The 26,963-nt window shown below is 50.8% G+C and overlaps 1 protein-coding gene across 4 annotated transcripts in view; it reads left to right on the forward strand.

Moving 5' to 3' along the window:
- TMEM63B (transmembrane protein 63B) overlaps window positions 1-26,631 on the forward strand; it is a 38,528-nt gene extending 11,897 nt beyond the window's left edge. For 3 of the 4 annotated variants that reach the window (XM_042815425.1, XM_042815418.1, XM_042815399.1), the window contains exons 2-24: window positions 8,936-9,134; window positions 9,713-9,792; window positions 11,406-11,444; window positions 14,996-15,086; window positions 15,830-15,867; window positions 16,585-16,727; window positions 16,969-17,020; window positions 17,319-17,427; window positions 17,988-18,058; window positions 18,582-18,662; window positions 18,809-18,932; window positions 19,201-19,334; window positions 19,484-19,621; window positions 19,867-20,020; window positions 20,344-20,450; window positions 21,253-21,339; window positions 22,489-22,554; window positions 22,681-22,843; window positions 22,993-23,098; window positions 23,197-23,364; window positions 23,482-23,597; window positions 23,893-23,973; window positions 24,508-26,631. In XM_042815425.1, coding sequence (XP_042671359.1) covers window positions 8,958-9,134; window positions 9,713-9,792; window positions 11,406-11,444; window positions 14,996-15,086; window positions 15,830-15,867; window positions 16,585-16,727; window positions 16,969-17,020; window positions 17,319-17,427; window positions 17,988-18,058; window positions 18,582-18,662; window positions 18,809-18,932; window positions 19,201-19,334; window positions 19,484-19,621; window positions 19,867-20,020; window positions 20,344-20,450; window positions 21,253-21,339; window positions 22,489-22,554; window positions 22,681-22,843; window positions 22,993-23,098; window positions 23,197-23,364; window positions 23,482-23,597; window positions 23,893-23,973; window positions 24,508-24,672 — 2,490 coding nt within the window. In that variant the 5' untranslated portion in view covers window positions 8,936-8,957 and the 3' untranslated portion in view covers window positions 24,673-26,631. The remainder of the gene's footprint in view (window positions 1-8,935; window positions 9,135-9,712; window positions 9,793-11,405; window positions 11,445-14,995; window positions 15,087-15,829; window positions 15,868-16,584; window positions 16,728-16,968; window positions 17,021-17,318; window positions 17,428-17,987; window positions 18,059-18,581; window positions 18,663-18,808; window positions 18,933-19,200; window positions 19,335-19,483; window positions 19,622-19,866; window positions 20,021-20,343; window positions 20,451-21,252; window positions 21,340-22,488; window positions 22,555-22,680; window positions 22,844-22,992; window positions 23,099-23,196; window positions 23,365-23,481; window positions 23,598-23,892; window positions 23,974-24,507) is intronic. The other variant, XM_042815408.1, reaches the window with a different exon arrangement.
- The last annotated feature ends 332 nt before the right edge of the window (window positions 26,632-26,963 follow it).

Consider the following 26,963-nt stretch of genomic DNA (forward strand, 5'->3'; position numbering starts at 1 on the left):
CAAACTCTTGGCAGATGTTTGCTTCTGTAGCCTGTGCTAGGAATGATTTTGTAATGTAGAAGTCAGGGCAATTGCTTTGGGTTATGGTGTTGTTTTCTTCCAGGCCTGGCAGATGCCCAGTGTTTGTTCTCCTGTGTGATGCTGACCCATCTAGGATGGAGAGCCCTTCCTAACATCACCTCTGGCAGCCTGCGGTGTGCAGTGTTGCTGCGGGTGTGACATTCAGGTCTAGCTGGGATCTTGGTGTTCTTAGTAAGTGCAAGGAAGGGCTGTGGGCAGGAAGAACCCTTGTTACCAACTGCAAGTCCTTGGACTTCCACAGATTTGATACTTAATTTTGTGGAGCTGTGTTCCATGTAAACAATGATTCAGAGTGGCTTTGCCCAATTAAAGTACCGTTTCTTTGTTTATCCTACCATTGAGGTGGGGCTCTAGATTAAACAAGGCCTGCTCTCCTTCAAGTCTAAGCAGCTGTTTTATCTCACCTACCTTTATCTGTGGGCCTGGGAGCCGGGCTGCTTGCCTTGAAGTAGTACTTCTGTGTTCTCTGATTTGGCTGGCCACCCTCATCTCTGTGCCCAGTGCCCTACCAGTGCTTTGTTCCTTGTGTTCCCAAGCATGGCTCAGCTCCTCTTGCCAACACCAGAGAGTAGAAAGAGACCAAGGAAAAGAACAGCCCGCTTAACATCTCACAAAGACTGGTGGTTGTCCATGGGCCTTGCATCCCCTGCCTGGTCTGTGTGCGTACTCCTGGCCACAGACCCCTGCCCAAGCAGCCCAAGAAGGTCACATCTACCTCAAGAACTCAAAAAGAGGTGTTCTACTCTTGTTCTGCCTAGCAAGCACAAGTTATTCAGGAGCACTTCCCTGTCTGGAGCAGATTTCTTTGGCAGCGTCAGAACAAGCGTCCTGTAGAAGACAGACTGCAGCATCTTCCAGCACTATAATACACCAAGTGGGGTCCAGCAGTCTTCTATTCAAAGCAGTGTGCAGAAGTGCTCTGAGACGGTGAGTCTCAAAGCTGTGTTTAGTATCCATCTCATTCTATGACCTTCTCTATTCAACTCCCAGGAGCTCAAAATTGGTCTCTCACAGGCTGGGCAACTTACTCGTTTTCACTATTGGAAGAAATAGCTACTAGGACTGGTGCTTGGGGGGGGAATGACATGCCTTAAAGCCTCTGTTTTTTTCAGCATCACAATTTTCTAAGTTGGGTGCTGTCATGGCCGAGGTCGCCCTGCTGCTTTTGGTTCTACCGGATGCTGTGTCAGCTGTGTGTGCAGTCTCTCTGTACTGCTGTTGCTGAAGCTCTAGCTCCTGTTGTTCTTTCCCCAGTAGATGCAGGTTGCTGGTTCCTAGATATTCTTCCCTAGCTGTCCTGGCTTGCTGGCTGCATCCAGTCTTCTTGCTGTGTAGGTCCTTCAAGCCTTTGCTGATGTTGGCTGTTGTTGAGGAGCTATTGACTTCTTTCCTCCTTTTGCTCTGGATACTGAATCCCTTCTCAGCCTGTGGTCAGAATGAGAGCTCAACTCTCCTTGCTGTGGGGCTGTGGTTGCGTTGGCCCCTGTGGCTTCCCTGTGCTGTGGATTCTTTGTAACCAACCCTGCTACACAAGTGCTACTCTAGCAGTGCAGTAAAGAAGGTGAGGGAAAGGTGAGATTGTCCCCAGCCTGCCAGTGTTGGGAGCAGTGGTCTCTGTAAGGACCATACAAAAGGATCAGCCTTGCTTGTTGTCAGAAGGGTGCAGGTGGCAGAACTTGGAGTAGATGTTTCTGCCAGCTTGGAGAATTTGTGCCTGCTGCAGCAGCTCATGTGGCATTCTGGCTTCTTGCCCTTACAGATGTTAGCCCTGCTGTGTTCACAAGGAAAGGGATTTCCCTCTAGGCTTCTTGGTTTCTCTTCCCATGTGTTTCCTGCTGGTTGAGAGATGGCACGTTCCCATTAGTACCAAACAAAGAAGGGTTTTTGTCAGTGCTGCCAAGTGTTTCCAGGGATGTTGCTTTGAGCAGCCTACATGCACCCTTCTGCTATGGTTCCTGAATTGATGCAGAGTTTCAATTTTCTTGGATCTCTGTGGACCAGCTACTCAATGCACGAGGATGGGGCTTTTCTGCAGTACCATCCGAGAGAACTGCCTCAGTTCTGTGCCTGTCCAGTGTCATGTTTTCAAATGCTTGCAGAGGGAGGACTGAAAGGAACTTACCCCAATAACCTCCAAGCGAGCAACTTGCAGACTAGGGAGCAGGGATGCTCTCAGGGCTGATGCAGCAGGGTATCATGCTGGTCCCCGGGGGAAGGCAGCTTTGACAACTGAGATGTTGCTTGCCATCTCTTGGTTATGTGCATCACTAAGGGTTTCCTTAGTGGGAAGTGCTAATCGTGCTTTGTAGGTAAGGGCTTGTAAATGTGCCCAGCTGATGAAATTCCTGTGTATTTTGAGCTCTGCTGCAAAAAAAAAAAAAAAAAAAAAGTAAAGATTCCTGTCATGCAGAAGTGAGGAGGAGGAAACAGTCAATGTGACCTTGAGAAACTAGCTCAGAAACCTGGTTCTGTGACAGAGAGATTCTGCATTCAGGAAGAAAAGCTGGGTGTGGATGAGAATGCCCAACCTGCAAAGCCTGATAAAGGACAGATATGGGATGTGAGGGAAGGCAAACGTGTTAATACTCCCCTATGCACGAGAGGATTAATGTTAGAAATAAAAAAAAAAGAAGCTCCAAGGTGAGGAGAGTTTGTTGATAAACAAAGGGGATGAGAGCTGGAAGAGATGTAGGGCTTCTAAAAATGTGTACCTGTTCGAAACTGACAGGATAGCTTTTGGCCACTTAAATTGAGGGTAATGTGTTGAAATCCAGAGCATGTTAGGGACCAGGGGGGAGATTGGTCAGTGTTTGAGCCAAGCCAGATGTGATGTGCCTGAACAGTTCTGCTCAGCAGTGCTCAAAAGCCAAAGTGATACTCGTGCAGTGAAGATTCTCTATAAGTAGTCGTTCTCACCTAAAGAATGTATTTTGGCACAGCCCACCTGGAGCAGGCCATTTGAACCTTTGCAGGCAGACCTTGAGCAGTAGTGTAAGTGCTGACAAGACATATTCAAGAGGTGACCCAGAATGCAACTCCAGTGGAACTACCAATGTGCTGCTGAGATCCATACACCAGAAGCTGAAAACCGGTAGTAAAAGGGGATGCTGGAGTCTCCATCCTTGGCTTTAGCAAACATCCATTGGGAATGGGTGGAGTTGCTGCTGTGGGGGTGCTGGGTGGTAGGAGAGGAAGCCGCCCAAAGTGCTGTTTTCTGGGTCTCATGTGTATAATCACAGTGCCAGGAGTTCCCAGCCAGGGCTTTGTAACTATGTGGCCACAGCTCCACAAAACGTACAGGTCTTGCCACTAAATGTTTGTGTTGTGTTTGCTGTATCACTGTCAGCATGTGCTTGCAGGAAGCAAGGGAGGCCGAACAGTAAGCAGTATTTGTTTATAAAGTATGTGCTGGCAGGCAAACTTGGGCTCCTTCTGATAGATTTACAGCCTGGGAGCTTGAAGGGGAAATGACAGGTAGATATAGTTGGAACTAAAGTGTTTGATTTGGTGACTCATGAAATCTAACGCTCAAAGTGTAATACGAATCAGATTGGCCATGGCACTGTGCACAGGCTGAGAGCAATTGCTAGGTTGCATGTGGAGACATGGTGGCTGGTGTGGGCTCTGTCCCAGTGGCAGAGGGAGAGATGGGCCCTTGGCATGGACTAGAATGGGGCATGTGGGTGGCATCCTGCAAACGGAGACTTGTAATGTGTCAGGAGGCCAACTGCAGATTGCAATGACATCAGGAAGCAAATGGGATGAAGCTGGAGGCTTCTCATGAGCAGTCCAGAAGTGCCTGGTGCTTTGTCTGCATTGGTTGGTTCCTTGTTGGATGAAGACAACTGTGCTGAGAGCACTCAGGGCACAGCCCAAAGGGATGTGAAAACTCTGGTGGGAGGGCAGTGAGATATGGTGTGGGAGCAAAACACAGAGGCTAAGAGAACATCTTGAAAGGGCCAGAGTTGTGAGATGAATGGGTTCCTTGAACTTCATGGAAGTTGTACTCACAACATGACTCACAGTCATGTTCTCACAGGGTGAGAAAATAGCCTGCAGGAAAGGAGTTATGCAGCCTCCTAGTCAAGGGAGGGCTGTCCAGGTGAGGTTGTGGAAAGAGGGTGGTTTGGTTGAAGATATCTCTAATGCTGATGGTTTAGCCTACTGAATGTTTTTTTTTTATACAAAGGAGCAGCACAGTACTGGGCCCCAGGAAAGAAGTAGGAACCTCTAAAGCATTTGTGTCCCTTCAGGATCACCCTCTAGCTGGTGCAGGAAGCTGTAGGGTCTCAGTCTCTAGGAGAACTTTAGGCTTAGATTTCTCATGGATGCAAAGCCTTCCTGCTGCCACAGTATCTGTCCATCCCTGCCTAGCACCCTCCCAGTACAGTGAGCCACTGGTGTAACCAGCAATGCTTACAACTGTTCTGGCTGCAGACCAGGGCTTGCTGAGCAGCGGGACGTACACCACTGATGGCATGCAGGCAGCTGCAGAGCAGCATGGAGCCAGGAGCTGGTCATGACTGTGACCTACTAGTTGGTGGTTGGTGCTGATACACAGAAGAAAGATATGATGCCCTTTGCTAGTAGATATTTGAGGCCTGATGCAGAGCCAGCTGGAAGAAATTTGTACCCAGGGCTTTTGCACTGACCTGGATTTTCCTTTGAAGAAGCAGAGCCTGCCAGATGAAAGCTTTGGAGGCCCAGCAGCTGATGGGAGGCTGCTTGGCCAGCTTACACAGAAGGTGAAGTGTGCAGAGAGTTGTGTGTTGGCTGAGGAGGCAGAGCACTTCCCTGCAGCCGAAAGCTATCTGCTCTTTCTCTCTGCTGCTCTGCCTTCCCTGCCCTTGTGAGGCCACTTGGTGTGTCCACCGGAAGCTGAACAGGTCTCTGCCCTCATCTCTGTATATCTGAATCTGCAGTGCCCTGCCCTTGGAGCTGCAGGTGCCCAGCTGCCTATCTCCATGCCCCAGCCTATTAGGAGGTTGTCTTGTCACCATAAACAGGTACAGCTCTGCCAGAACAGTCTCGCTCCTCTAATTACCAACAGGGTTATTAAAATTTACCGGTGAGGGAACAAACAGATGTCACTGGCGCTTACGTCTTTCTGGCTGCATGTGCTGGCATACGCTGTATTGATTTATATTTCCTTGCAAGCGTTTCTCAGGCCACCTCCTTGCGTCTGGCTGACATCAGTGGCGCGGTTGGTAGAGCTCGCCCACATCCATGCCTCTGCCCTGCAGCTCTGCTCTTTTCTGTGGGGCAGCAGGTCCCCAGTGAGTGTCCTGCCTGACTGCAGGAGGCTGCTCAGTGTACTGACAAGTCCTCTCCTGCAGCTCTGCATGTAGCAGGGGATGAGGGAGGCAGGGGGACCTCTGTTCCTCCCCCTCTTTCCTGCTGCATGGAGGAAAGAGAATGGGTGTGCATATTGCTGAATGCGAGGCAAAAATGCCTTTGGCAAGGCTTTCTATGCTGGCCTTGCAGATCTGGGGAAGTCAGCATTAAACGTATCGGGCAGAAGGGGAAAGCTATAGGGTTGAATGGGGCCTCATCTGATGTCCTGCTGACTGTGCTGCAGTGGGCAGTGCTGCTTGTGCACAGGAGAAGGTCAGGCTCTGCAGCTGGCCTTCAGCACCCCAGCCCTCGCAGTACTTCCCTGCCTGAGGGTTGGGATGGAGCATTAAGGATGGGCACAAAGGGATGACCTCCGGAGAGGTCAGTGTCGTCAGGACCGTGCCAAGGTGGGCTTCAACTGACCTTTGCCTCTTTCAAGATTCAGCCTACTCATTTAACCATTAATATCCTCTGAAGAAGGGGAGACTAAGAAGCATTTATGATGGGGTGCTGTAATGTCACCCCAAAATGGCAGCAAGAAAGTTGCCAGTGGAAAGAGATGTTCCAGGCATCCCTTTAAGCTTAAAAGCAGTGTAAGTCTTGGGTGTATGCCTTAGTTTTTCTACCACAGGATGTTCTGGCCAAGGTACTGGACCAGTTTAGATTAGGAGGGTTCATTTCTGGTCTCTTCCAGTCCATTCTCTAGGACTTAGGGGGGGAAAAAAAAAAAAAGTGCATCTTTGCTACCTGTTTCTCTGAAATGTGGCTTACATTACCCACAGGATTAAGTTTGTCTTGAATGCGTAATGTCTTATATAAATAATGTTAGAGTCACGGACAGTGGGAGCAAATGAGCCTCATTTCTTTCAGAAGGGAGGAAATGAGGCTGTAAAATATTCAGGAATTAGGTGAATGGTTTGGTCTCTGCAGAAAATCATACTTTCCTAATCTGTTGTGAGTCTTTCAGTATTTCACTGCAATAATAGTTGATAGGTAATTCTCAGCCAGGTCCTGTAATTTGCTTGGATGCTTAAAAAAACCTCCGAAATTACCCATGAAAGGCAGCAAACAGAGCCCTCCGTTGGAGGAGGTGTAACATTCTGAATCAAAAACTGGCCAAGGGTCCAGAAACCTAGGATAGAAGCAGATGAGCAGTTTGCAATGTGACAAAGCAGGAAGATGAGGTTAGTGTTGTTAGTGACCCCAAAAAAATATATAAACAGGGTATATGAAATCTGCAGGTATCCCACAGATGTTCAGCTTTATCAAGATGAAACAACTCCTGAGTGACAAGATGCAGAGTGGTGTGAAGGAAGGAGAAAACCACTACTGAGAAATGTGAAGCCCAGTGTATTGTAAGAAATGATTTGTCCTGGGACATCCAGAGACTGGTCTCTGAACTATTGCAGCTACTCAGGGCTGTGGTGTGTGCTGACCATTTATAGAGATGCTTTTCCTCAAGGTTTATGGATGCAGTTAGAGAAATAAATCACAGCTGGATGCATGAGGAATTTTGTAAGAGATGCTGAGAGCATCAGAATGCTGCTCTGGAAGTCAAGGTCATCTCCCACATCCAGGGTGTTTTATGAACTTTTATGAACTTATGTTTCCTTAGGGTGAGAAGAGAGTGGGCAGTGTTTAGGGGTGTATGGTGAGTGGGATTGGGGCTGGAGGAACGTTGAGCCATGGGAAGTGGGAGGGGAGGAGCTTTGTTGTGGGTATCATAGGAGGAGACCTAGAGACAGCAATGGCTTTTGTTCTGTGCCTTTGCGCTAACACGAGGAGGGGACTTGCAGTGGGATAGTACCATCTTTCGCTCAACAATGCTAATATCTGGAACTTGTTGCTGCACCCTTTAAGACCTAAAAGCTTTCAATTCTCCAAAAGAGGAATTGGCAGCATTTCTTTTTGCTGTGAGCCCTCTAGACTGGTACTTCAGAGGGCCATAGCCTTTTCTGCTCACAAGCACGCGATTTCCCTGTGACAATTCCTGGCCTGGTGATGATGCTGTCAAGAAGGCAGCTTGGTGGAGTTATTGGTGGCAGCCCCCTGTGTCCCTTGCTGTCCCTTCTCTTCCTGCCAGCTGCTGTCGCATGTTCCCCGCTCCCAAGTCCCTTCTGGTTCAGCTGGGGTGAATCCTGCTGGCAGACCCCAGCTAGTTGCCAGCTGCGACCTCATGGCTTGGCTTCCTGCTGTTTTTCCGTTCTCTTTTGCAGTTCCTGGCAGCCTCACTCCAGCTCTTTGCCTGTGAATCTCTTAAAGGACTGCTCAGTGGCTTTTCCTGTGGGGTCGATGTCCTTCAGTGCCTATATGCAGGGGGGTTTTGCTTGTTGTGATATGTCCACCCAGCTGAGCTGATCTGGGCTCTCTGAGCACTGCAGTGAGCTGTGTGGCGGTCATTAACCAGCCAGTGCCGTGTTGTGACACTGATAAATCACTGCAGCGAGGCAGGAGATTGCCAGGATGCACCTTGTGGCCTCTCTCTGCAAATGTCACCATCTCCTGTGGCATTAGGAGGGCAGGGCAGATGATGTCAGCCATGCTGCAGCAGCAGGCTAGCATAAGACAGCAGGATGGTTTGTTGGTGTTCGGGGCAGATAACCCTCTGGAATAGATACAGTCCTTCCACAGCTGATGGGGTTTCATGGGGTTTCATCCCCACTGATCCATAGAGTGATCGTGTTTCTGCTGATCTCTCCCTTCCAGAGCACCCCAGTTGTGCTCGATTCACTCTTGGTCATTGTAATGTGGTCCACTTTGCATTGCCCATTGAGCTGCTCTGTGCAGGAGAAGAAAAAATCTGTCCATCTCCAGTGATAGCACTGTGCTTGCTGGCTCTTGTACAATTCCAGCATTTTGGGGAGGGCACTGGGGAGGTGGGAGGGGGGAAAATGTGGTCAGCTAAACAGTAGATCCTGAGTTTCCTCTCTGCCCTCTGCATAATACTTCCGAGTCGGAGGAAAGAAAACAGGCGGGGGTGGGAGCATTTTTTGGTGGGGCCCTGGGAGCTGAGGCATGCAGTGAGCTGTGAGTGATGATTCAGCCTAATACAGCTAATGGCATGCAGCCAGACAGAGGAAATTGTGGATCGTGATGCAGCAACTGTCCCGTAGCAGTTTGTTTCCATCATCCAGACGTGACTTAATGCCACCTCACACGTTCGCTCTTTCCTGTAGCTAAATGCCTTCCCTGCCAAGAGGAAGGTGCTGAGACACTGCACCTTTGGGAAGAGGAGGGTAGTCTGTGAGTCCTAAATGATGTGATAGTCGGGAGCAGGTGGGGACACTATGGGGTTGTGCCTGGTGGGAGCAGCTCGCCAAAGACCCCATGAGCTCTTCTAGCATTCCTGAAAGCTCTCCAGGTTTCTTTTCATGACCCTGTTCTTGGGCACTGGTTCTCAGAGAGCACCTATGGCAACAGGAGAACCAAAGATAGTGGCTGAGAGTGGTCCCAACTCTCATGGAACGACATTGTTAACCAGCTGGTGTGTGCTAACCAGGCCTTTCTCTCTATTCCCCAGGGAAGACGATGAAGCTGTAGAGATGCTTCCCTACGTGATCGCCACCCTGGGCTCAGCAGGGGCCACCTGCAAAACCTCCACATGCAGCAACAGCACCAAGGACTACTGCTACAGTGCCCGCATCCGCAGCACAGTGCTGCAGGGGCTGCCTTTTGGCGGGGTGCCCACTGTCCTAGCCCTTGATTTCATGTGCTTTCTTGTAAGTTTGCCTATGGCTGCTTTGGCACCTTCCTCGCTAATTAGTCGTGAAGGGATAACTATGATTTGGTCAGAACTGAGAATCCCAAATTCCATTCCTGACTTTATTGCTAGCAGATTTTGTGGCCTCAATTGTGTCCCTTAACCACTCTAGGCCTTAATTCTAGCACCACTGCATTGAGCCTGTGGAATGGTGTTGCCAATTTTCTGTAAGGACACAGGTCACGTTAGGTTAGTCCCATGTCCCAAAATTCCTCCTTGTGATGCTGAGTCCCCACAGACTTACCTACCCAAAGGTTTTGCTTGGTCCTTGGCAACTGTGGGACCATGGACATTGTAGTCATAACCTTATCTCCTTGGGTCATGAGGACTTTTTGATCCTATGACTAATTTGGCTGTTGTGTGTTGCATTCCGGACCTCAGTCTGCCTCTAACCACCTAGACAGACTGATTTTTCAGCTCTGAGGACTTTTGCTGTCCTGTGGCCTCAGTGTGCTGATAGCTGAGCAGTCCTCTCCCCTCCTGCCCCCAGTTCCTGTGGTTCTGCAAGCAGACAGCTGTTTCTCTGCTCTCTTTCAGGCATTGTTGTTTGTCTTCTCAATTTTGCGTAAAGTTGCTTGGGACTATGGACGCCTGGCCCTGGTGACTGATGCTGACAGGTAAGCGTGGCAGAGAGACAGGGGGAAAAAAAAAGCACAAGCAGTGCCTTTCCTTGCAGAAGGGATGAATCCCCTTGTGTGTGCCAGAGGCAGATGGAGAAGAGAGGAAGGCATGCCAGTTGTATCCCCCGAGCTCCACAAACAGGGAAAGTCCGTGCTTACCAGCTTTTTTTGTTACAGCATCCTCCTACCAGTGCAGGGAGCAGTCTCTGCTGGCTCCAGGAACTAAAGCTACAATGTCACCTTTGGTCCCTGTGCTGACAGAGCTGCACAGGGGCTGAAATGACCTGAGGAACAGCAGGCAGAGGTGAGGGAGGAGGGGGGAAAAAAGGTCACAGAAGGGGCAGGGGCTGCCATGCTGAAGTCTTTTAAACCTCTGGAGGTAGCTTTGCAGGATGTAGTTCTTGTGAAGGGCACTTAAAAATGCAGCCTGCTGCTTCTAGGTGCCAGACTTGCTCATAAAGCTGAAGCAGGATAGGCAGTAACGGGGATGGCTGGCATGCCTGGCTGGCAAGGTGAGCATATGACATGAGGCTGGAGCAGGCATCTGCCCAGGCAGTAGTGGAGCTTGAATAGTGAGTGCAAATGCTGAGTTCATCCCATGCAGCTCATTTTCTCTCGGCTGATGAAAGTGTTGGGTCACCAGCTGTTCTTTGCAGAAGGCAGAGTGACAGAACTACCACTCACTGTTCCCCTGCTCTGCTTTACAAGACCTGTGATGAGCCTGAGAGCAGAGTGCAATAGGAGAAGGCTGCACAAACTGCTCTGGAGGGACAGAGCAAGGGTGGCCGAGGAGATATGCATCCAGTCATGTCTTCTAGCAAAAGTCAGGGCCCTTTGGTAATGGGGATCCTACGTTGAAGGCAGATGTCTGAGATTCCTTCCAGAAGCATGCCTTGTTGCTCCTGTTTTTGCTGTAAGCAGTGGGAAGGACAATTGGTTTCTTCCAGTGCTGAACGAGTAACTCCCCTTGGTGGAACTGGGGGGCTGTGTACAGAGTCTTGCTCTGTGCTATGCAGTATCCAGAGGTGGTTTATTGTGTGTGTGTTGTACTTTGTCACATGCCGGAGGCAGTGTGCCTTAAAGCACACTGTAGTAGTTGGTGCTGCTTCTGCTTGTTAAGTTCCAATAGCTCATGTCACCAAAAGGTTAGAATAGAGCTGAGCTCCAGCCCGTTTGGTCCCCTTGGTAATACCAGTTCAGATAAGTTTGGTACAAGTAATGCCAGCTAGTCTGGAATCTGCAGAAGGAGCTCCTGCTGCTGCAGCTGTCTGTCCTTGTGTGCTCCTACTGCTTGGCCCATCCATGGGGCAGGTTGAGCATTTTATGGGGCTGGAATTTTTGACCTGGGACAGATGCATGTTGGCTGCCTGGGATGGGGAGGAGAGGGACAGAAGCTGGGTAAAGGAAGCAGAGAGCAGGTGGGTGGCTCATGCAGTCTGCAGGTTGCAGTGGCTCAGGGCAGCACTGAGCTCTGTAGGGAAGGTCTCCTTCTCCAACCTTACCACCAGCAGATTTCTCTTCCTCAGGACCACATGGAGCCCTGTGATGGAGGGGACCTGGCGCCTGCTCCCCTGGTTGTAACCTCTCCCTTTCTGTTTCTGTGCCCCCAGGCGCCGGCGATGGCAGACGGAGCGAGAGGAGCGGGAATAGTATGTTGTTTTTTCAGGGTCTTTTTTATTCTCTCTGTCTCTCTGTTTCTTTTTGCAGTTTTCTCTCTTGCTTGTGAACTAATCTAAGTGGCCGGGAGTTCAGGGCTTGGATTTGTGTCTCTTGATGGATTTGTGCTCTTTTCTCCCCTTCTCCCCCACCCCTTTGTGTCAGCCACCTACCACACCTGGGTGCACTGTAGTTTTCCACTCAGCCCTTAAACGCTCTCTGTGTGCAGCAGTGCCTAGGAGCTGCTAGTTGAGACAGATAGTGACATATCATGCATCCTGCTGTACCTGCCTGTGTCCTGCTATCCCACTACGAGTACTGGGGAAGAAACATGAGCCTGAGGCATACTTGAGTCACCCAAGAGGAGGGCAGCTGCCTTTTCCTTGTTCATCCCTCATGCTGGTGAGCCCCAAGGGCTGTTCTCGTGGCAGGTGCACAGAGGTCATTACTAGGCTTTTCTTTTGCCTTGAGCCTCGTGAGGCTTCCAGGACAAGAGCAAGTATTGGCCCTTCTCCCTTACCATCTACTCCAGGCTGGTACTATGTTTAGCAAGGCAGCATCTTTGTCCCTTCTCTCTTCCCCATGTGGGAAGAGACTTTCCTGTCTCAGCATGGCTGAGAGCATCTTCTAACACCTTGACCTGGCTTTATCTGCAGGGTACTCATAGTGAGGACAGCTGAGCACTGTCACAGATCCTTCCTCTGTGTTCTTCTCTCTTTCTTGCTGCTTTTATACCCAAGTAAAAACCATTCCATTGCCTTGCCAATATGCTGAGTGACATGCTGCATAGTCAGCCAGGAGTGCCAGCAGAGCCTGCACTGAGCATTCCATCACTTGCAAAGCAGTGGCCTGCTACTGTCTCAAGAGGGCAGAGAAGTCCTCCTGTTTTCCTATTCTGCTCCTTAGCTTCAAAGGGCAGAGCAGTCTTGGCTGTGAAAGCAAAACTGGTGGTAGCTGTGGTACATGGCACAGAGGGAATGCCTTGCTCACACTTAGTGCTCCACTAGTGGATGGCCCTGCTTTGTATGTGTCTGGCTGCTTTTGGATGCTAACGCACTGTAGCAGAGCTGTCATGCTCTGGGGCTCAGAAGCAGCTTTTTAGTGGAGGCCATCTGTTATCCTCATGAGTGTTTCTCTTTTTCCAGGGGTCTGCTTCTTCCTCTTCCCATTACTCATCTGGGCTTGCTGAATCTCTCTGCTGCCCTCCAAGCGCAGTGCTTGAGCTGTGTTGGTTTTGGTAGACAGAAGTTTCTAAAAGCCTGTGGATCTCAGTGAGGAAAACCTCATCCTGGTCAGTGCTTTTCTAAATCTGGTAGCAGATTGCCATTGAGCTATCCTCCATGCAGAGTTGCAGTGGCATGTAGTGGGTTAGGGACTCATATGCAGACTGGCACTGCCAGTCACTGAACGTGCAGGAGCACAACCTCTTTAATGTGTCCCTTTGTCTGGAAGCCAGCAAGTACCCTTGTCCTGACATTTGCCAGAGCAAACAGATGTAGCCATCAGCTCTCTTAGTGACTCAGTCTGTGCCAAGAGGAGGTGGCAGCCCATTCCCACCTCCGTGTGTAAGGGTAGTGATGGAAAGTCCTGCAGGGCTTGCTATCCACACAGCGAGCTCATGCATCACACCACAGCAAGCTGTCTGCACAGCTGCCTGGCAGCCTTCTGCTCCTCGAGCCTGGGGTTGGCAGTTCCTCAAACCTAGTCTCTTTTCTTCTCTAGCAGCAGGCATGGAGAAGGCTTCTTGGGTCCCACATTAATCTCCTCTCAGGAAAGAGGGCAGCATCACCTCTTTCCACTCACTTTGTTAGTGCTTGGCTTTAGAGAGCCTCCAGCTCTCTCAGATGCAGGTACTCCTCTGCAGCTCCCTCTCCATTCTCCCAGCCTTGGAAGGGCATGGCACCCTCTGTCTTCTCAGCACTGCTGATCATGTACATTCTTAGGTATGGTCCATCCTGCATGGAGCTGTTGGTCTGATCTAACAAATGGTACCCTTTGCAGTTATTCCTTCTAGTGCTTCCCCACTGTCTACTTTCCCAGTGCTGAGGAGCCAGAAGCACACAGAGTCATCATGCTGGGGTCTCCTCAGGGCTGCAGGCAGCAGAAATTCACCCTCTCCCTTCATCCAGTTGCAAAGCCTCTGGGATTTCAGAAAGCTGAGGGTCCAGGGTGTAGGTGTGGGGCTGTGCAGTTGCAGGCCCTTGTTCCACTGTCTAATCTTCTGTCCTGTAGTTCTATGACCTTCACTAATCTCTGTTCTCCTCTGGGTGTTGTTTCCAGCTAGAAAGTCAGCAGGTGCTGCCCTGCTCTGAGGGATGCCATGTGTACCATCCTTTTCCCTTCAATAGGGTCACAAAGGTCTTAGCTTGTTTGCCATGCTGGGGTGTCATCACTTGTCTCTAGTCTGTTTCTCATCTGTTTCTTCCGTTGGTTCTTGTTCATCTGATCCTTCTTTCACCTGTAGTGGTTACAGAGAGACTGTTTTTAGTGTTTGCTTTAATTCTAGCCATATTTCGTACTTCCAAGGTCCCAGCCTGATGTCATCTTACAAGTGCTATTTAATTTAGATATCTGGACCATTCATTTTATCTTCTTTGCCAGCCTACTCATCACCTCCATTCATTTTGGGAACTATTATCTGCCTTGGATGTTACTGCTGCCAGTTCTTCATTGAGGTCCCTGCCTGTGTCTGGAGCACAGCAGTCAGGGATATTTGCTTCTCATCTTCCAGCCCACAGCCATTTGTTCCCATTTGCTTCCCTGCCCCTTTTCTAGGGACTCCCAGGCAGACAGGAGACCCAGCCATGAGCGAGCAGCTGGGCTCAGCCTGGCTTCAATCAGCACACAGTGTGACCATGCCAGTAGTGTCTTTCTTTCCCTGGGTTTCCTCTCACTGAGGCACTGGTATAATGGTGATATGGGTCCACCAGGCTTCTATCCTCTTCCCTGAGGCAGCTAAAGTCTGCAGAACTGTGTAGGTAGGGGTGCCCCAGGGTCAAGAAGATGCTGCCAGGGCCTCTCCAGAGCTCTCTCCCTGGTAGCCTGGGAGCTGCTTTATGCTTCTTGGTACCTTTGATGCTCACCTCTGCACTCATCTCTGTAGATGTGGTGCAAAAAGGAAAACAGGAGCCCTCAGGTGAGCACCCCACTTGTAGCACTGTCTCCTTCACACCTCCTCTTTCCTTCTTTAAGCTCTGTGCTAAAGAGACTCGATCACTCCTCTGTGGCAGCTGCTGCCAGCTCTTCCTTGAAGGGCTTATGTGCCCTTCAGAGAAGGGGCACAGAGGGTGCAGCATCCATAAGCCCCTGGAGGCTGCCAGAGCCCAGCCCCATGCTTGAGAGCAGGCTCTGGGTGCTGTCTGTGCAGTGTTGCCCAAGGAGGGGTCTCTGCTTACTGCTGCCTTCTGCTCTTTGAGGCTGTCTTGTCTCCGTCTCACCTGGGGCAAACTGACCTGAATTAACTGCTGGCCTGGGTGCTCTTGGTTCCTGGCTGAGCTGCCTCCTCTCACCTTTTAACTTTCTCCCTCAACATTTGTCATTTTAGCGTAGCCTCCGCTCTGCACTCTGACAACCACGACCGCTACGAGCGCCTCACCTCCGTCTCCAGCTCTGTGGACTTTGACCAGAGGGACAATGTGAGTAGCTGCAAGAGGCAAACTCCTTGTCTGTGGGCAGCTGGGAGGCCACAGCTTGTGAGAACCAAGTGCTCTTCAGAAGTAGCTCTGCCTGCCCATTCTAGAGCCTTAAGTCCCACGCTTTGTAGTCTGACCCGTATGGTACAGAGCCCACGGCAACATAGTACTGCTTGGCTTCTGATCATGCTTTTAAACTGGTAGCTGTACATCTACTTGGTTTGATGAGTGTCCTTTCTGTGAGCAGTCTACTCCTGCAGTCCTCTCTAAAGAGTAAGTGCAGCTGAGTAGCGCGTGAGGTTTCCCAGGAGATATGCCTCCACTGGATGTGCTTTGAGAAGCACTTCCTTGGCATGCTCTGTTCTTCAAGTCCCTGCAGAGCTATTGTCCAGGATGGCAGTTGCAGTACCACTGTGTGATTAATTTTCTGGACGTCCCTTAGCTGTTGAGAGCTCTTAGGCTAACCAGGAGCCCAGTGCTTCCTGGAAAGGCCAAGCTACCTGCTGGTGGGGGACAGCCATGTGGCAGAGTTGTGCCCTATGTAGTAGCATTGTCACCTCCTCCACCTAGGCCTTTCTGCAGCTTTGCACATTTTGGTAGCTGCTTGTGATCTGGGCTCCTTGCCCTCAGTCATATCTGTGTGGGGTCAGGGATGCCAGCCTGCTCTCCCAAGCCTTTGGAGGATGGAGCAGGAATAGGGGAGCATACAGTGACGTGAGACCTTTCTGTCTTCTTTTTCCACACAGGGTTTCTGCTCCTGGTTAACAGCCATCTTCAGAATAAAGTAAGTGCCCCAGGATCTGCAGAGGGGGACTGTGTGAGGAAGAAGGGCAGTGTGGGTACTGGGACAACAACCCAGTATAGCAGTGTGAAGTCACTGTCCTTTTTTGCACTTCAGAGAAGGGGCTGCAGAAGGCTGTATGGAGGGGACAAGCAAAGGCAAGGATGATACAAATTGTGCCAGAGCCAAAACTAAGGTCACATAGCCAGTTTGCAACAGAGATGGCTCAACCCACATCTACCCTATTCCCAGTCCAATTTCAGAAAAGCTGCAGAAGTGCTCCCTTCCCTATGGTTCCTGCTAGGGGCACTGTTGTGTAAAGAAGGTTTCTGGCATGAAGGATGGACTGCAGGAGGCAGGGAGATGTTGCCAGCTGGATGGCACTCGGGAGCAGTTTCTTAAGCATTTCTGGAATCAGGCCATGCAGGAATGATTGTTAGGTGTGGGTGTGTGTGGGCCCAGCTGCCCGTTCCTAGTGGCAGAAGGCAGCGTGTGGGGAGCAGAGCTGCAGCAAGCTTTGCATAGATAGGCTATTGCCTGAGCTGGTTCATGGCCAGATGCTGGAGTCAATGCCCAGGACACGGCTGCAGTTCTGCAGGGTGTGTTCCAGGGGTGCTGTGTACATTCAAACCAACTGCATGGGCAGCCATCACCCTGTGTTTTTCTGCATTCCCTCCAGTGCAGGAAAAGATTGCCTGATTGCCTTTCTTTCCCCGGCAGGGATGATGAGATCCGGGACAAATGCGGAGGTGACGCAGTACACTACCTGTCCTTCCAGAGGCACATCATCGGGCTGCTGGTGGCTGTGGGTGTGCTCTCCGTGGGCATCGTGTTGCCTGTCAACTTCTCAGGGGATCTTCTAGGTGAGAGCAGGGAGCCAAGTGGAGAAGCTGCTTTCAGTGCCAGGGCCTCAGTCCTCCAGGGTGTAACACAGATAAACCTGACTCCTGTCCCACTTTGGGCATGGAGTATCCAGAAGATTGTCCTGGGGAGGTTAGGTTTTTGGGGTGCTTTGCAGGTGAGGTTCCTGCTATACCATGCCCCGCTGGAGCTCTGCCACAGCCCATCAATATAACTGAATGTTATATGCTTCTTTCTCCCCAGAAAACAATGCATACAGCTTTGGGAGGACAACGATCGCTAACCTGAATTCTGGGTAGGTGTGGATGGGAATGGGATGGATAACTGTGGCACTCCAGATGTATCTTCTAGATGCTAACCTGTTGCAGAGCCTTTCCTCCTTGAAGGTTGTGTTTCTGCCCTCCGCAAAAAGGCTGCTAGCCCTGCTCCTATTGTCATGTTGAAGTCCTGGAGGTTGTTGGCAGGGCATGTGTATGCTGTGCCAATTACACCGCCCAAGGCCCCAGAGCCTTTGGAGAGGGGGTCCGTGAGAGATCTCTTTGAGTTGTAGTGGCAACCTCGTGCTGGCTTTAAGCGCTCCTCTCTTGTGTCAGGAATAACCTGCTGTGGCTGCACACATCTTTTGCCTTCCTGTACCTGCTGCTGACAGTGTACAGCATGCGCCGGCACACCTCCAAGATGCGCTACAAAGAGGACGACTTGGTGAGTGGGGTCTGAGCACTGCCCCAGGCACATCTTTTCATGGCTTCCTGTCAAGTTGGGTGGCCTGGGAGAGGGTGCCAAGCACTTCCCTTTCCGTAGCAGTCTGGGGCTGTTGTGATTTGTCTCCTTTGTTCTGCCTGGCCAAAGGTAGATCTCCTCTGGAGCAGCCAATCTTGATGCCACCTGGTGAAGTGAGAGAGGTCTAAGCTGGGTGAACGCGTGTGGGGGGACCCATGTTTAAAGAGTTGCTCCAGCTGCTCTATGGATTTGGGGCTGTACCTTAGCTGCCTTTGCTTTGCTTACTTCTGAACACCATTGTTTCTGTTCAGGCAGTTGCAGTGTGAGCCCCTATCCTGTCAATCTGCAGCACATCACATGTGGAGTGCTAACAGCTAGTAGAAGCGTAGGAGATAGGGAGCAAACCTCCCCAAAGTGTCTGGGATGCCCTCCTATTGCTAACTCAGGCCTTGAGTCTTATTGTTTTTTTCAACTTTTTTTTTCTTTTCCTTCAGTCTGATCTTTTACACCATCCACACCTATCTTCACTTTCTTCCTTTCAGGTGAAGCGAACTCTCTTTATCAATGGGATTTCAAAATATGCTGAGCCAGAAAAGATCAAGAAGCATTTTGAGTGAGTCTCACTATTTTCCTAATTAAAGGCTGCTCTGTAACAGGAATGTTTTTAGTGGGGTGGTGCTGATGTTGCTTGGAACAGCAATAATATGTTGAAAATCCTGGGGCAGAAGCTGGTTAAAATTGGTGAACGCTCTTTTTTTGGGCACTTGGCTGCTATTTTCCTGTGTGAATTTTTATCTCAATGTGCAGTGTGTTGGGACATGCTGAGCTGTCTTTTGCAGAGCCATAGGGGGTCAGCATGGTACATGGTGGGATAGGGCACAACATGAGAAAGCTGTCAAGCTCATAGAAGTGAGATGCAGGCAGGAAGCACTCCAGCAGTGACAGCGGGATACTGTGCTGTTGCTTCCCTGTCGGTCATGCTCTTTGTAGAAGAATATATTTGTCTTTTTAACCAAAATCAAAACAAGAAATCATCGTCTTCCATTGGAACCTGAGTAAAAACTGTAGTAGTTTAGAAGCACTATAGAGAAGGGAGTTGATGCCATGCATGACAAGCAGCTATTTTCCATCCACAGGGAGGCCTATGCCAACTGCACTGTGCTGGAAGCACGTCCCTGTTATGATGTGGCTCGGCTGATGTTTCTCGATGCTGAGAGGTAACCAGCCCATAGCTGGGGGTAGAAGGCTGGGGTGGGGAGTCGCAGAAGTTGGAGGTGTGAGTTCTTCTCATCCGCTTCTTCAAGTCTGGTGCCATGGAGGTTTTCTGAGACAACTTTATTTTTCTTCCCTTCTCCTGCTTCAGGAAGAAAGCTGAGCGCGGACGAATCTACTTCACCAACCTGCAGAGCAAGGAGAACACCCCGTCCATGATCAACCCCAAGCCCTGTGGTCACCTGTGCTGCTGTGTCATCAGGGGCTGTGAGGAGGTGTGAGGAGAGCTGGAGGCACTGGGCAGAGGGGTACTGTGGGCACTGGGTCCTTGTGCTGCCCACGCTGACTTGCAGCATGCTTAAGTCCTGCTGGCCACCCAGTCTGGGACCAGGAGCGTATCATAGCTCTCCTGGCACTCAGCCACGGAGCTGCTGCCCCACAGCTTAGCCTACGTTGTCTTGACTGCCTGCTGTCTCCCCACTGTGATGGCTCTAAGGGGTGAGGTCCCCTGGTCTCTGCTCTGATGCCTGTCCCTCTGCTCAGGTGGAAGCCATTGAGTACTACACTAAACTGGAGGAGAAACTCAAAGATGACTACAAGCGGGAGAAGGAGAAGGTGAATGAGAAGCCTCTGGGGATGGCCTTTGTCACGTTTCATAATGAGACTATCACAGCCATGTGAGTACTGCAAGAGATCCTGTCCTTCCCAGGACAGTGGCATCTCACAACTCTTTTAAATCAGAAATCCCAGCCCCAAGACATCCACATCAGCTTGTTCCTGCCCTGGCCCTCTGTGGCAGCATCTCCCTTGTTCTCTTCTTTTCCAGAATCCTCAAAGACTTCAATGCTTGCAAGTGCCAGGGCTGCGCATGTCGTGGGGAGCCCAGGGCCTCCTCCTGCAGTGAATCTCTGCACGTTTCCAACTGGACTGTCAGTTATGCCCCTGACCCACAAAACATTTACTGGTGAGCAGAAGTGGGGCTCAGCAGGTCTGTAGAGATAAAAAGAGAGAATGCACCCTCACAATCTGATAACGGAAGGTAGTGGTCTTGCTGATGGCTAGCTTGGCTGAGCTAGAGATTTGATCCAGCTTTGGAGGGGGAAAGCCTTAACTTCATTTCCAAAGCTCTGTTCACACAGGCTTGGCTGTATTGTGAATATGATCTTTAGTGTGGTTGTTTTTGATGCCCTTTTTCTTTCATCCTCCCAGGGAACATCTCTCCATCCGGGGCTTCATTTGGTGGATCCGCTGCCTGGTGATCAATGTGGTCCTCTTCATTCTCCTCTTTTTCCTCACCACCCCTGCGATCATCATCACTACTATGGACAAGTTCAATGTCACCAAGCCTGTGGAGTACCTCAATGTAAGGCCTTTGGGGAGGGTTGCACAATGGGTAGCACTGAAGCCACCCCAAGGCACAAAAGCCCCTGAAAGGGAGTGAGTAGCAAGAGAAACTGGCAACATAACCCAGGTCCTGTTAGCCTGAGAGCAGAGGAGAGGTGGTTCAGGAGAGGGTTGAGTGTCATGTGCCCCCCAAGCCCTCCAGTATGGGGGTACTGAGAGGGGCTGGGCTGGGCTGCATTGTCATAGCAGCTGGCACTGGGAACTCTGCATCAGTAAATGCAGCACCTGTGATGAGAGCTGCTGCACTGTGTGTAACACACAGTCTCTTCTGTCTTGTCACAGAACCCCATCATCACTCAGTTCTTTCCGACTCTGCTGCTGTGGTGCTTCTCAGCTCTGCTGCCCACCATTGTGTATTACTCTGCCTTTTTTGAAGCGCACTGGACCAGGTAGGGACAGCCAGTGCCTGTTCTTGGCTTGTTGCCTGGCATCTTGATACTTCTCACTAATGCAAAGCTGTGACCAGCTCATCTGGCTTAGATTGCTGTCTTCACTCCAAGCGTGGTGTCATGTGGCACCTTTTGGTCACCTTGGGGCCTGCTGTGGACAGCTCTGCCAGCCATTAGCTGTGTGGTGGGGTTCAGCATGGGCTTATACTGAGCAGAGAGTGATATACTTCTGCAGGAAAAGTGGGAGGAGCTGGGGCCAATGCCTTTGAGAAATGCTAGTAGCAAGGGAAGTCTTGGCTAAGGTGAGTGTGCAGGTGTAGTGTGCCTGTACTCATGTGGAAGTCATCACTTTCCCAAGGAAAAATTGTGTTGGCTGCCATGGCTTCTGGCAGTAGTGAATGGATTTGACTTGCAGAGCACTGGCAAATGTGCATATACCTCACAAATAGCACAAGACCACTCACCACTTGTGTGGTGGGATGCAGGGCTGCTAGGCAGCATTACCCTTCTCTGAGCTTCCAGGCCCCACCATGTGTTAAAACATGAACTCTTTCAGCTGGCATTTCTGGCAGCTGCAGATTACTGAAGGTAGCTTATTCTCTCTACTCCCCCTTTCCCCCCCAAAAAAAAAAAAAATTCTCCTGCCTTCTGCTTTCTCTTGCTGTTGCCTCTGTCAGCCCCCTGTTATAGCCTCCTCCCTGTGGCCAGGCAAGGCACACACATGGAGCTCCCAGTCTCTGCTATGTGGGGGCACCCTGTGCTGGTGAGGTGACAATGTTAACAGCTTTCTCTCTGCCCCCAGATCTGGAGAGAACAGGACCACCATGCACAAGTGTTACACGTTCCTCATCTTCATGGTCTTGCTGCTGCCCTCGCTGGGCCTGAGCAGGTAAGTGTGGATGGGAGGGCAAGAAAGTACAGAGACCTGGAGTGTGGAGATGGTTGAGTTGCACCTCCAGTGATTCTCCTGCAGTACTTCCTTGCTTTCCTTATTTCTATATAAAGCTAGCAAATTCCCCCACTTCAGCCAGAAGCAAGTGGGCTGTACTGCTTGACTGGGTGGTCTTCCTATTTGTAGGCTGCAGGAATGCTAATCCTGCTGGATGTGAGCCCCAAATCTTCCGGGTAGAAGCTATTGAAATGCCCTGTGGGACATCAGCTGCCAGACATCAGCATAGCCTCAGCACTGAACAAGGACAAAACAGAGAGAGAGAAAGAGAGAGAGGGAGAGAAAATCTGGGAGGTAGAAGCAGGGGTGATGGGAGGGTTTACTCTGATAGGAGCTTCTTTATGTATTGTAGGATGGGAAATCTACAGCCCATAAATTCAGGATACAACTCCTCAGTGGCTAAATCGACCAGTTCCGATAGGGGATAGGCAGGTCTTTTAACAGAGGCAGAATAATGACCCTCCATCTTAAGGGTGACTACAGTAAGGTTTCCCAGTCAGATTTAAAATGTCTTGTTGCTTATAACTTTGTGACTTAAGCAGGTGAATGCTCTCAGAAGGTTGCGTTTCAGCTGTACACCAACAAGCATGTTACACTTCTCTCTGAGGACAGAATCCATCCCACTGCTGTGTGTGGAGCTCTATAGTCCATCAGAATCATGACTCTGGAGATGCCAGAAGATTGTATAATTTTATGTCAAAATAGTGTAGAACTGGAGAGAAATGAGATTATTTTTCTTCTTGTATCTCTCTTCTTGAGGTTATGATGTACCTGAGTAGTTTCTCCTGTAGTCTGTCACCAGTTTCTTGCAGGGTTGTTTCACCCAAGCAAAGGAAAGAAAAATAGTTATAGGATCAGGGCAAAAGGAGAAGAACGTGCATGAGAATGGAAAGCATTAGATCCCTTTAAGGGTACTGTTTTTCCCAGTGTCTGATTTACATAATTGCCAATGACATATCCCAAGAAGGAACAATAAGGTCTGTGATCAGAGCTTGGGGTTTTTTTAGAGCAGTTTCCATATATTTGCATGTCTATGTCTGTGTAAGCTGCTTCTGACTGTTCTTTTCTTCTCACCCCCCTTCCCTGCAGCTTGGATGTGTTTTTCCGCTGGCTATTTGACAAAAAATTCCTTGCCGAAGCTGCAGTGCGATTTGAGTAAGTGGAGCAGGGAAGAAAGCCCTTGTTAGTGGTGGGGGAGCATCCAAAGGTGGTACCCAGGTCTCGGTCCCTTCCGTGCTGCGGGAGCATCTCCTGCAATCTGCTCTCATTGCCACTTCCCAGGTGCGTGTTCCTGCCAGACAATGGGGCCTTCTTTGTCAACTACGTCATCGCCTCTGCTTTCATTGGGAATGCCATGGACCTGCTGCGCATCCCCGGCTTGCTCATGTACATGATTCGCCTTTGCCTGGCCCGCTCAGCCGCTGAACGGAGAAACGTCAAGCGAGTAAGTGGTGGTGCTGGGGAGGGCAATGGCCTGCAGCCAGGGCTGACGGTGCTGCGGTGGGGGCTGTGCATTCTGGGGCTTGCCAAGTGCTGGGTGTCTTATACCCTGCTCAGGGTAAAAAACATGCAGGTCTCTGCTCTTTCCTGCAGCACCAGGCCTACGAGTTCCAGTTTGGGGCCGCTTACGCGTGGATGATGTGTGTATTCACTGTGGTCATGACCTACAGCATCACCTGCCCCATCATTGTCCCCTTTGGTGAGTGACAACCCTTTGCCTCTGCACGGGAAGTATTTCCTCTTGTCTGGAGGCACTGGGAAAAAGGTCAATGCCCTTTTCTGACACCTCTCCCTCAGGGCTCATGTATATGCTGCTCAAGCACCTGGTGGACCGCTACAATCTGTACTACGCCTACCTGCCTGCCAAACTGGACAAGAAGATCCATTCCGGTGCTGTGAACCAAGTAGTGGCAGCCCCCATCTTATGCCTCTTCTGGCTTCTCTTCTTCTCCACTATGCGTACAGGTAAGTGCTAGGCTGGGAAGTGTCTAGCTGAGCATTTCCCCTGGCTGCTGCCTCTTAGCAGCACCACACCATCTCTTTAGGCTTTGGCACCCTAACACTGGTTTCTCTTCATCTCAGGGTTCTTGGCCCCAACTTCTATGTTCACTTTTGTGGTTCTTGTGATCACCATTGTGATCTGCCTATGTCATGTCTGCTTTGGGCACTTCAAATACCTCAGTGCTCACAACTACAAGGTGAGGTGGGATGGTGGGCAGGGGCTCAAGGGTATGGGAGCACCTTCCCTTGGGAGCACAGCTAATCAGTGACATAGGGGGATTTAGGGCAGTGGGGGGGAATGTCTCTGGCTGTTCCTTGGCACAGTGTTAGCTCCATGGGGAAAGTTCCCAAAGCAGTCTGGAGCTGTATGCCATCGTTACCATGTGTATGCTGCTCCCATACCCACTGAGAATTTGGGGACAGTCTCACTGGAATGCAGCTCCTGCAGCTGTGTCATCCTGGCATTCTCTGCATTTCTGCTTTCCTCTCCAGATTGAGCACACAGAGGTGGATGCCACAGAAAGCAGGCAGAACGGGAGACCTGCCACCAACCTACCAGCTCCCAAATCCGCTGTGAGTCCCCATCTCCATGTCCATGCCCTGGTATGCTCCTTACCTGGGTTTAAGAAAGAGGAGATAATACCTGCAAGTCTTTCCTTCTTGCTCAAATACCTTGCTCCTTACCTTTTTGAGGCAGTACCCAAAGTCTCTCAAAGAGGGTAGGAAGCAAGTGTTGGGCTCTGTGTTCCTCACCTACATTGGGTGATGAATTGCATTATATATGAATTGTAACTCCCCCACATGCACTCATTTCCTTCTCCTTGAATGCTATACATGTACTTTCTGCCTCCCTCTTGGCTAGGGCAATGAATCCATCTGGGCCGGTCTCCCTTCTTACTCAGAATCTTTAAGTTTTGTGATGCTGTTCTCCTTCTCCCCATGTAACCTGGGGTGAAACCCATCCATAACCTCCCAACGTATCTGACACCTGACCTTTTCCCCGAACAGTGCTTCATTCTTTGAGCTCTGCTTAATCCCCTGGGCTGCAGGAAGCACTGCAGACTTATGAGTGTTTCTTCTTTCCCCTCCTCACCCCTGCTCTTTCAGAAGTATATCGCCCAAGTGCTGCAGGACTCCTCCCCAGAGGGCGAAGCAACTGAGTCGGAGGAGCAGGGATCACAGGATGAGGAGCTCATCACTACTGATGGCATGAATGACACGGATTTCCAGTCGTGTGAGGACAGCCTGATAGAGAATGAGATCCGCCAGTAGGGACTGCAGAGGGAGGGCAGGAGGGAGGGAAGGGATGGAGTCCCAGGAGCAGGGCAGGCTGCGCCCACTGCAACCAGGAGAGAGAAAGCGAAGGGAGCGCAGAGCTGAGGGGGCCAGCTGCTACTCTCGCCCACCCCCAGGGCCACTACCTTCAGCGAGGGCAGGGGCCCTGCTGCCAGCTCTCCACTTCCCTGCCCCTACTGCTGTGCTGCCTGGCCCCTCTGCGGGTTTGCTCCTCACTCGCTACCTTGGTTAATGTGTACCCAGACTGTAAACCCCTAGAGGCTGAGGAGGAGGGAGACCGTGACCCTGCCAGCACCTCAGGAGTGGAGGGAGGCTGGGTGCTTTATGAAGGGGTCTCAGGTCAAGGGGCTCCTCTAGTGTTTCCTCAACTGCTCCCTCTGTCCCCTGTCCTCCTGGCAAGGAATGCAAACACTAATTTATTAGATTTACAGGAAGATGATGAACAAAAAGCTTTAATCAGTGTATTGGAAGATGGGGTGGCTTTGTGCCACGTGCCCAAGTAGTGCTGCCTTCCCGTGTTCCTCACTCAGCCTCTTGTGGCATCCCCTGGGTGTGATGTCCTGGGCACTAGGGGGTGAGGATGGTGTCCCTCTTCTTCCCCGTTGTGTGCTGGGCTGTGGAGACTGGTTGAACCCAGGAGAGCAGCACAAAGCAGCCCCTCACTGGGTGGGGGGTGCTGAAGGTGCTCTCACAGGCAGGAGGCGCAGGCAGCCTCTCCCCTATAAGTGCATCCCCCTCCTTCCCCACATGCACAGGTGGGGGATTGCAGCATCATTTTAAGTGGCATTTTTTGCACATTTTCCTTCTCTTTCAAACACAAATCAACCTGACCTCTGTGTGGTACTGCAGTCCTCTCTGCTGCCCGGTGTCTACGGAGCAAGGCTAGGCACGGGGGCACTGTACTGGGGAGCTGCTGGGTGCTATGGAGAGGGGAGAAAGGGGTCTGGACCATAGCGTCCTCAGCAACATGCAGTGTTGGGCTGCTTCACCTGCCCAGGGCTCTTACTTCCTTGCCTCTGACTTTGTCCCCTCTCTAGTGATGGCTGTGTCCTGGGCAGGGAGGGGTCAGGAAGGACTGGGAGAGGGGCCTGGACTGTCTGAAGTTGAGCACAGGCAGGAGAGGCAGATGAGCCCCTGGCACTCCTGCTTGGAGGTTCTTGTGAGGAGGTTTCTGGTTAGCATCAGTGGCTCTTAATTGCTTTCTCCCTCCCCTTGTGTAAAATGTAAAGGAAAAATAATCTCCCTGCTACTGAGCTATATTTATTTCCCTCAACCCCTGCCACCATCCTCTTTGGTGCTCATTGCTGATACTGCTCCCTTCACTCTGCCCCTTGTGGGTGTGCTCTGGTCTCTGGAGCTGGACCCAGCCACCCTCTGGGCTCCCTCAGACCAGGAGGAAGGGACAGTCATTTACCTTTCCAATCACCAACACAGGCCCTGGAGCTCAAAGCACTTTATGGACCTGAACAACTGAAGCATTCTGCTGTGGAGAAAGGTGATCACGGGCACTGGCTTTTCTCCCTCTTGCTCTCCTTTAGAGGAGTGGATTCCGCTCTTCAGGGCTGCTGTGTGAAGGATGGAACTGCCTTTCCTCTACCTCCCTCTATAGGACCCCAAGCCCAGAGGAAAGTGGGGCAGAGGTGAAGAATTGTGGGTCCTGAAGTGGTGGAGATAGAGCACACAGAAATGGGGAGAGGCACAATACTTGTAACACAAGTCTCCTGCAGGAAAAGGCTCAACGGTATTGGTTGGTGGTCTGTGTCCATGCCCCTACCCTGGGATGCAGGCTCGAGGCTGGCTGGATGCTCCAGCCCTGCTGCTGGGATGCTGCTCGCAGGGGGCTGGGTTGGGTTTGGCACTGTCTGTGTAGAGATGTGTATAATACCCTGTATATATTTGTGTACAAAAGGAGGAAAAAGAAAAAAAGAAAAAAAAAAAAAAAAAGAGCTATTGTTCTTTCACTCTGTCTGTGTGTGGCAGTGGAGGGGAGGCTGCAATGGGGTGTGGGAGCATGCGTGCTACTACCACGGTGGAGGGGGCTGCATGCCCCCCTGTGTGTCCTGCTTTCTGACATGCTGCCAACAGCACAGGGGTGGGGAGCAGGCCTCATACTCTGAGCTGCCTTTGTTAAAACAGGGGAAGGATGGTTTGGGAACAGAGCAGGAGGGGGAACGTGGCGGGGAGGGGAAAATCCCATCTTAGAGCTCTGAGCAGCTGCCTTCGGTGGCTTTGCTGCTTGCAGCAGGTCTGCTGTCTGTAAAGCATGC

Source organism: Centrocercus urophasianus, unplaced genomic scaffold (assembly GCF_019232065.1).
Source record: "Centrocercus urophasianus isolate 14NV4802_14NV808 unplaced genomic scaffold, USGS_Curo_1.0 seq_10, whole genome shotgun sequence".
Taxonomy (NCBI): Eukaryota; Metazoa; Chordata; class Aves; order Galliformes; family Phasianidae; genus Centrocercus; species Centrocercus urophasianus.